Source organism: Uloborus diversus, chromosome 5, assembly GCF_026930045.1.
Source record: "Uloborus diversus isolate 005 chromosome 5, Udiv.v.3.1, whole genome shotgun sequence".
NCBI lineage: Eukaryota > Metazoa > Arthropoda > Arachnida > Araneae > Uloboridae > Uloborus > Uloborus diversus.
In genome coordinates, this window is record NC_072735.1 from 174,950,638 (window position 1) to 174,960,865 (window position 10,228).

The 10,228-nt window shown below is 31.8% G+C and overlaps 1 protein-coding gene across 1 annotated transcript in view; it reads left to right on the forward strand.

Moving 5' to 3' along the window:
* The window catches only part of LOC129222687 (lysosomal acid phosphatase-like), a 33,562-nt gene extending 30,134 nt beyond the window's left edge, over positions 1-3,428 (forward strand). The window contains exons 9-10 of the mRNA XM_054857217.1: positions 851-1,168; positions 3,309-3,428. Of these exons, the coding sequence (XP_054713192.1) occupies positions 851-1,168; positions 3,309-3,419 (429 nt within the window). The 3' untranslated portion in view covers positions 3,420-3,428. The remainder of the gene's footprint in view (positions 1-850; positions 1,169-3,308) is intronic.
* The last annotated feature ends 6,800 nt before the right edge of the window (positions 3,429-10,228 follow it).

Consider the following 10,228-nt stretch of genomic DNA (forward strand, 5'->3'; position numbering starts at 1 on the left):
TGGACGAGCTCATTTCTGTTTGGGTTAAAAGAGGAAAAATTCGTAGACAGGAACATCAACAATTGATTTTAAAGCGGTTTCCGTCAACCAGATTTTTACAAATGTAATTGTTTTTGCTTCAGCGGATCGAAGTCAACTGATGGGCTTATCAGACAAAACAGAGGATTTTTACCTCAACATTGTCTATTACAGAATACAATTTCGGTTGCCGTTTATCGGTGTGACTTTGTCCATACGGGGTGAAATTACCCACCTTTCAAATGTTGCATTGTTTCGTTTTGTAAATTTGATAACTAACGTAAGGATAGATCTTTCATTCAATATGAATAGCGACCTCTTACGGTCAATTATTTTAACAAAAATCACGGTGAAAGCCAGAAAGCAAATTTGCCCCGGATGACATAGATGTAACATATCTTTTTGAAAGGTAAGTATTTTTCTAGAAAAGCTACGTAAGGGACAATAATTTACCTCTGTTGAAAAAGGAAAAAAAATCTAAGAGAATACTTTAAAAATCAAACTTTTGACCTGAAAACATATTTCAGATAATTACCATGTTGGAAAATTTTTGCCCAGTAGCAGTAACTTGAGAGTCAAAATTAGCATTTCACGTTAAGATTGATTATTCGTTACTAGAAGACAATCCTTGCTAGATATAATATGTAATTCTAATACTCATTGATAGTCGTAACCACCAGCCGATTCGAACCTCCATCAGGCAGAAATGACAATTTAAGCCTTGTGATTGGTTGAAGAAAACTTCAAACGACCGTTCCGGTCTCTGATTTAAGTTCTATTTGATTGATGAATGCGATCATATAGACCTTCAGTAATTTTTTCTGTCTTTCAGCATGGCAGCAACATTGCAGCCATCCAGTGCACCCTGCTGTCATACGACATGAAACATGCCCCTCACGCCGCCATCATCGTCCTGGAGTTGTACAGGGAGATGAGGGGTGGCCACACCGTCAGATTCCTGTACTACAACTCCAGCCATCCCGAGAGACAGGTGGAAGATCCCTTCGTCTTTGTCCTTCCTGGTTGTTCCGAGTTTTGTCCCGTAGAACTATTTGAGGAGTTCCTCAGTGATATCGTGCCTGAAGACTGGGATAGCGAATGTGAAGAAGATGATGATAAAGAAAATGATTTTGTACCGATTCAGCAAGCAGTAAGTTTTAAACTAGGGGAATGTGGGGGAAAAGTGAAATACAGTGTTGTTTCCATATACTCTCAAACCTTTTTTTAGACATATAGCGTATACCCTCAAGCTTCAAAAAATTTCATATTATGACACATTACACATATTGGGCCTAATGGATTAATGGGAGTATACCCTCAGAATAATTGATGGGAACATCACTGGTGAAATAAATAGTTAAGATAGTTTATCTTTTTCAAAATAAACTTATTCGAAATTTGTTTTAAACATTACAAAGAACAATGTATTTTATTTTAAAAAAAAACTTGCATTGAAACATTACCTTTAGTTTTGGCAGTAAATTTGTACCTTCAAAAAAAAGGGGGAGGGGGTGATCCTTTTTTTTCCATATGGCAAAGTGAAGAATAAAATATTTTTTTAATGAAATATTTTTCATTTGATAATTTAAAATATTTTTGATCGTGTGAATAAATGAATAAATGAATAGATAATGAAATAATAAACGAATAATGAATAAATGAGTGAGGAAAAAAAAACTAATGAATGAATAAAAAATAGGTAAATGAATGAATAAATAAGTGAATTATAAAATGAAGGAATGTAAATGAATTAATTATTGAATGAATACCTAAGTAATTAAAATTGTTCCTACACGAAATAAACTATTTCAATTTTCCCCACATACACTTGACTAATTGTACAAAACATTTAAAATAAAAATAAGCTCAACATTGATTAGATAAATGTTGCTCCGAATATTAGTAGGTCTCAATTAATATTGAAAATTTCAATAACAAAAGCTGTATCATTTCATAATCACAAAAATAATTTTTTACTTAGAAGAAAACATTACAAAATGAGTAACAAACTTTGAAAATTGTTTGTATTATAATATGCTTGGATCTTCAGAGATTACTTTTCGTAACTTCGTAACTGGAGTCGACTACATGTGTTACTATATAACTAAAATATTACCAGATCGTTGGCCCTGAAACCAGAAATTATTTTACAAATTCACTTTGCTCCTCCGTTTCATTTTGCCCCGTTAAACAAAACTTGACTTTTCTAATACCATTGAGTTTATTAAAAGTTCGTTTGACCCGCTCCTCCCCCCAGAATAAATAGGTACCACTTTTTTCAGTACTATTCTTTTATCATTTGGTAACTTAGGAATGTTAGCAGTATTTACTCATAACTTTATATTATTTTAAACGCGCTTTTGAAATTTCAAATTTTAAATGGCAAAAACAATTATGTTATATATTTGTAACTTAAAAAAGAACAGCTCAAAAGAGGACAAATTTTCGTTGCCGTGATTACAAATCGTTTGCGTTCCTTCAAATCTTAACTGAAGCAGTTTTTACTTTTAAAAAGGGAGGAATGTAAAATTAAATTTTTTTTAGGAAAAAACATCAACATAGATGAACTTTAAAAACTAAATTTCATCTGCATACAAAATTAATAGATTACTCATTCCTATCATTCAAGATTGAAAAGAAATAAAAATTCATCACGTTATACGCTGTAAATAATCTTTATGATGGATACCGTTCATAAAATCTTGATCTTGGGATCGCATCCTAATCACCATTTTTTTCTTTCTTTTCAAAAGTCATGCCTTCTATTACATATTCTAGAAATTCCCCAGTCATAATAGTAGGGGTGCAAGTTTTTTAGCCATTTCCATTCCATTCTATTTGTAAAAACAATAAACTTAACGAGTAGGGTTCCATCGCAGACGAGTAGGGTTCCATCGCAGTATGTGATTTCAGAAAACATAATTTGAATTCAAAACGGCAAAACCCAAATGAATGCTGGATGGGGTTTTTTTTCGTGAGTCTAATGATTCTGTCGACACTACAGTCAGAGAGTTAACTTATATAAATCGGCCGTGATGCAGTATATTCATTTTTATCACCTTCCAAATAGTAGTCAATTTCGAATGTGCAGTTCTTTCTTCCGTATAGAACTTCCAGCATGTGTTTTTCTTTAATAGTGTACAGCCATAATTTGTACAGCTACGATCCTACACGTTGTAGGAAAAGGTTCATGCTCTTCCCCCTCCCCCAATGATATCTTAATATTTACGATCTGTAGCTCGATTGTTTTATCATTAAATCTTTTAAATACGTTTTTGTACTATTTACAGGCGTATTTCCAAGAAAAACCGTGGGGATCGTCATCTGCTGGAACACTAATGGCTGGTTTTACCTCGTCTTTCATTCTTTTGATATTTACTGTATTTTTATATATGCAATAAAAATAAAGTGTTATTTTTTATAGTAACACGTTTCTTTCTTACATAGGGAACAATTAACTGCATTAATAAAACGCAGTAAGTTTGAAATAATCAAGTTTGAATTTTAATCTCTTTAACAAGGAGTTCCTTCTAGAGCTAAACAAGCCTACTTTCCCGCATATCAACATGGATTTTCTCGCACCTCTGATCATTATTTTCTCAATCAGCTAAGTAAGCAAGTTACCTCAAAGATACCTTTTAAACATTTAAACTGATTTCAAGCTAAATACGAGTCTTGTTTTTAAAGTAAGGTCCGTTTAGAAATAAAAAAGAACGAGTATAGATAGAGCAAAGACATTTATTGCACAACAATCTACCATCCTTACGCTATATTTTGACATTGCTCCAGAGATTTTCCAAGCATTTGTCATAGCGTGGTACAGGTTTTTGTATACCTATTCGTACAAATTTGCCGCCTGTGTAGACGACCATGAGAACTCTTACAGGGCTTTGGCTGGGACGTTTTTGAACATCCTCTGGGTCTGCCCATACCTCGCTCGCAGCAACTTTCATTTGTTTCGGCATCTAAAGTCCTTCCTACACTGTTAAAAATTCAGGAAGGTTTTCTGGTAATTGTTACTGTAAAATGGCGGACTTAACGCATCGCTGATTTTTATGGTAATTTATACTGGAAAAATAAGCGATCCCAGCTCCAGTTGGTTGCTGTGGCCTACCGAGGAAACGTTAAAATTTTACAGTAACATTTGATTTTTACGGTAATAGTTACTGGCAGCATGGATGCCAGTAACAATTACCGTAAATTTTCAGGAAAATTTTTAACAGTGTAGGTGGTCTGTGGCACAACAGCAATAATGAGCTCAGAGAACATGTTACCCAATGGTTGACTACACAGGCGGCAAATTTTCTACGAATAGGTATACAAAAACCTGTACCACGCTATGACAAATGCTTGGAAAATCACGGGAGCAGTGTCGAACTGTAGCGTAAGGGTGGTAGATATTTTTGCAATAAATGTCTTTGCTTTATCTGTTCTCGTTCTTTTTTTTATTTCAAAACGGACCTTACTTTAAAAACGTCCCTCGTATGCTCTCTTCTTTTGTTAAAGAAATAATTTGATGATATGGAATTCATATGAAATTCGGTTTCTCAAATTGTTAGAGTTTATTTTTCAGTAAATTTCCACCGTTAATGAATTTTATACTAGGAGCATTTTAAATGTAAGCTATTTTGTTTAATATTTTAGCGTATAGTTTTATGAGAGACAAATTGAAAAACATAACTACAAGAAAAAGAAACTTCTCCTGAAATACTCGTACATTTTTTTAATCTGAATATGTAAAAGATAAATATTACTCACAGTTATATCATTAATAGAGAGGTAGTTAATATATTACCTTTTCTATTTAAAAAAAAGGTTTCAAATATGAAAAGGAAAACGTAATTCAAAGTGCATCAAACTAAACAATTTTTAACCAAAACTTATTCGTTTGCAGTTGGGAAATTTCATGTGCGAAGGCATGACGTTTTTGAAGGAAAACTAAAGTTTAAAAATATTTAGAGGGAAATTATTTGCACTAAATCAAGATTTTTTTTTTTTAACCGAATTCAAAAAAGGAGGTTACGATTTCGTATTGCAGCTTTTTATGCGTGTTTTCGAATTATTCCAACACTACTGGACCGATTTGAATTTTTTTTTTTTTTTTTTGGAAGGGTATACTTCCCAGATGGTCCCGTTGTAATTTGGTCTGGATCTGATAAGGGGTCCCGGAGAAATCCAAGAAACTTTAAATTTCATACGTCATGATCACGTGGTGTTGTTGTGATCGGTGTATTTTCACACCTAAGGTTTTGACTTTCTCTTAAACGATATTTAATTCTCGCGGCACATGGATAATTAATTTTCTCAACGCTGCGCCGCATGGTAATTTTTTATTTCAGGTGTTACTAATGTATTTATTACTGCGTACCAAAGTAGTAAATTAAATATATTTTGCTACTTTAATAATTGAATCAATTACCTTAATATTTTATTTACTAATAAATAACTTTATTTAGGCACTAAAATATAAAGTTCTTCATTTAATATTCCAATTTTTAAATATATTTAGTGTTCAATTGAGCGGGATTTGAATACAGAACACCCCTCCCCCACGACTTAATTTATATTCTTTAATAATATATATTATAACTGTGTATGATTTCTGAAGTTTGACCAATATTCTGGATTTACTATTTCACGATGCCGCCAGTTCAATTTGAAATTAGGGTTGTATTAATTAGCAGGCTTTAAAAAAAAGGAGGAGGTTCTGGACTCGTCGGATTTGTTTTTCCTTTGTACAGTGTTCCATAAATACTCGAAGACACCTGTACCCAGGGGCATGCACAGGGAGGGTGGAGGGACACCTGTTGGCCCGGGCCCGAGCCTGGAGGGCCCAATATTTTTGTAACTAGCGGTGAAATATAGGGGTAAACAATATGGAGAGGGGCCCGGAAAAGTCATTTGTGATGGGCTCCAAAATTTCTGTGCACGCCCCTGCCTGTACCGATAAGGAAAAGTCTTTTTTTGTTTGAAACAGCATAGTTCCTCGGAGGTCTACTGTTAATGAAGTTCAGGTTTGATGAAATTGAGGGAACTCTTCAAATATCATACTCACATTTAAATCGATTTGTACTTTATTGACTTTGTATATCGTCTCACTTAGTGAACCGGTTTTTAGGCTTTTTTTCTTTTTTTTCTTAAGTGGTGGTTTTGTTTAGGGGTGGTCTAACTTAGGTTCCAAATCTTTGATTTACCCTACTTGTCCTTTAGGGAAAAGTTAAGGGTAAAACGATTAATTTCATGCAATTTCCCTCACAAATGATTAAATATAAAACCCATTGATAAACAAAGGCCATAAAACAAAGGCTTATACTTTCTTTACCTATAGTTAAAGAAAATACTAAAAATATATATTATTAAGAGCAATGATAATGAACATTTTGAATTAAGGATTCTATGAAGCAAACATAAAATTTATTCTAGTGGAATTTTTAATCTTCATCTATAATGGGACCATGTGAAGAAACATGCGACTTTCATCACGAGTTACGTGACACTAATTGCGAAACATAAATTACAATTTACAATATTACAATTCTAAAATTTACAATTTTACAAATTTAAACTTAAAGCGATTTCGTTTTTTTTTTATTTTTTTTTTTTTTTTTTAGTGACTTGTACATTTGCTTTCGGAAAGCAAACTTGGATAAAGTTGAACAAATGATGAAGACAATTTTTTGTACACAGTTACGCATTTGAAAAAGCCTTTCTTCACAGTTGGTCGTCGGAAGTCTCCGAGACGTTCGCCGTGTTATTTACACCACTAAAAAGCAAAAAATAAATTACTTTTAAATAAAAAAAACCGCCTTCAAAAAATACCCAGGAACTAAAAAGCAAAAAATAACTGATTACACTTACATTCTATTTCCTACCCAAACATAGAAATGAAATTTATTTTACAATTTCAGTACAAAAGTCAACTAAACTAAACACCATTTTATAAAATAAACACTGATATAAATTACTATACGATGAATTATTTTAAATACCAAACTAATTATATACGATATCTTAATTTTTAATACTCTTTTGAAGTCAGGGCGTCCTATAAACTACTACCTAACGTAACTGAGTAGGTTTAGTTTTAAAGACTAATTTCGCGTATAGTTAAATTAGTGTTTAATTCAGGATTCGGTGGGTTGTCAGTTGTACTGAAATTGTAAAATAAATTTCATTTCTATGTTTGGGTAGGAAATAGAATGTAAGTGTAATCAGCTATTGTTTGCTTTTTAGTTCCTGGGTATTTTTTGAAGGTGGTTTTTTTTTTATTTAAAAGTAATTTATTTGCTGTTTTTATTTCATTCTTAACAATTAAAGTACGAGAAACAAAACAGAAAAAAAGTTTTTATTTATATTTGTATTATTCTTTCATTGATTTATTTATTTTTCATATATGTTTTTCTTTTTTTATTTTATGCTTTTTTTTTCTTTTTTTGATGACAGACAGACATTTTTATCAACCAAGCTTTTAAATTTCTTAGTTTACAAAAAAAAAAATCTGTGAATCATGTATGTATTCTTTAAAAAAAAAAAACTGATGAGTGTTTTTAAGATACAGAACCAGAATCTACGTTTTCCCGCATTTCACGTTTTTTTCATCACGTCGTAGTTTTTCCGTACATTAGTAACGTTAATTTAACCCGGATTGTAAGTTTTTATTTATGAATTTCCCGCATTTTACGTTTTCCCTTGGAAGTACAGAAAAGAAAGAAAAAATGGTTCTAAATTAGCAATTTGTTTTATTCGTGCTTTTTTAAAGATAACTTACGTCGTTGAAAGTTAATCTATGAAAATAGAAATGTTACTGCTCCATCTACAGCCAAATAAAGATGAACAAGAAGAACCTGATGCGCTGCCTTTCCTTTCTTTCGATATTGCATTGAAGAGCTTACAAATAGCGAAAGACTTTTCATTCTCATTAAGAACAGGAAAAAAATCTTGCTAAGTATTTCAATCCTGGAAGATGCTGCATTCACTTTGAACTCAACGACTAAAAAACAATCTACTATTACGGACTGTCTTCAACCTGAACGCCTGGATTCACAACTAAATGTGTTTAAATGATCTAAAATGGTACGTATAATAATGTTCTTTTTGTAAAATATAGATATTACACCTTTTTAAAAATTAATCTACCTTCAGTTTTTTTCTACTTGATTTTTGCTTTCTATGTATTTCTCGTATTTTACGTTTTCCCGTATTTTACGTTTTTTCAACCCAGTCTCTTGAGAAACGCAAAATTCGGGTTTTCACTCTAGTAAGAAAGTGCTAATTTGAATAATGTTTTACGCTTTGGATTGAAATAATTGAAGTTTGTATTGTGGCGAATGACAAGATTTTCCAAGTCTATTTATTGTATCAAAAGAGTTTCATATTTTAAACATTATAAATCATTTATGGCACTGGGTTTGTTTAAAGTTACTAAATAAATTAATAATAGAGTTTCATTACTTATTTTAACAATCGCAAATTCTTCTGAAGAACGAAGAAAATGGTACACAATGACACATATGTAGGGGAATGTGGGGCAAAGTGAAATGGTTAAGATGGCTTAGCTTTTTCAAAATGAACAAGAAGGAATTTTGTTTTAAAAATTACAGTACATAAAGAGAGAGCAATCTATTTTATAATAAAACCTGAATTTAAACGTTTTTTTTTTTTAAATTTTGGCAGTAAATTTGTGCTTTCAAAAAAAAAAGGAGAAAAATTTTCACTTCTTTTTTTCATGGGACAAAGTAGAAATTTAAATATTCTTCTGATGAAATCTTTTCCCTTCGATTACAAAAAATAATTTTGTTCAAGTAAATGAGTATGTAAAGGAATGAATGAATAAATGAAAAGATAATGAAACAATAAACGAATAAGTAAATAAATTAATTATAAGTATGCGAGGAAAACTAAATGAGAGATTAAAATAGGAAATGAATAAGAAAAAAGAGAATGAATGAATGAATTAGTGAATTATTGAATAAAAGAATGTAAATAAGTTAGTTAATAAATGAATAAGTAAGTAATGTAGTAAAAGATTGAATGAGTGAACGAAAATGAACTATTTCAGTTTGCCTCATACACTTTGTCCCGCATGCACTTCACTAATTGTAAAAAAAAAAATACTTAAAACACAAAAGAGCTTAATAGTAACAAAATAAACACTACACCGAGTATTAGTAGATCTAAATTAATAATTAAAACGCAAAAACCAAGAACTTTATCATTTAACAATAACAAAAATAATTTTTGATTTACAACAAAATATTACAATATACGCATCAGTTTTTGAAAATTACTTGTATTATCATATTCTTTGATTTTCAGAGGCATTTTATTCCTAACTGGAATAGACTACATGTGTTACTACATAGTTAAAATATAGCCAGATAGGTGGCGCTAAAAGCAGAGTAAAGTTTTCGTCATTTCACTTTGCCCCACCTTCTAACACATACATAATTTTATGTAAATAAATGAATAATAAACACAATTTTGCTAATCATAAGTGATTACTGAATAGTTAAAATGTTACCCTGTAATACAAACGTTTTACTTCTATCTTGTGTCTTTACGACACGCTTTTTTTTTTTTTTTTTAACTTTTGCGGGAAAGTAGGCTCAAAAATGGATGACTCTGGTTGGATATTCATCTTCATATATATAATAGCCAATGATCCAGTAACGCTCCTGACGTCATCAACAGTGCAACTCACGTCACTGCATGATAAATTGTTAATATGTTTTGGTAATGTTTGACATGCCAGGGAAATGCTTTATTGTGACAAGGCTGAGCTCGATCCGGTAACTTAACTGTTTTTCTGGTACGACTGTGTCATTTCAGGGGAATGAAGAAACGAAAAAGGGGTCAACAATGAACGCTATCTACTGGAGTTCAGGGTTAATCCTCTGGATTGGGGGTTAAAATTTTTCAACTATCAAAATATCATCAAACAGGCAATTGCTTCGTTCAAATGTAGAAGCAATTTTCACCGTCGACGGGCGATTTTCTAGTTTAATAGAATATTTTCCCAAAAACTTCAGGCGAAAAAACAAAGAGATATCTTATGCGTTGTACCGCTTCCTCAAAGAACGAAACGAACACTGCGGGCAAACTCGAGAGAAATCGTTATTTACCTTCTCGGCAAATAAACGCCTCACTTTAGTTCCTGCAAACGATATTTTCAGTACCGAATTGCCAGCTGTATTTGCAAATTATAAGTGAA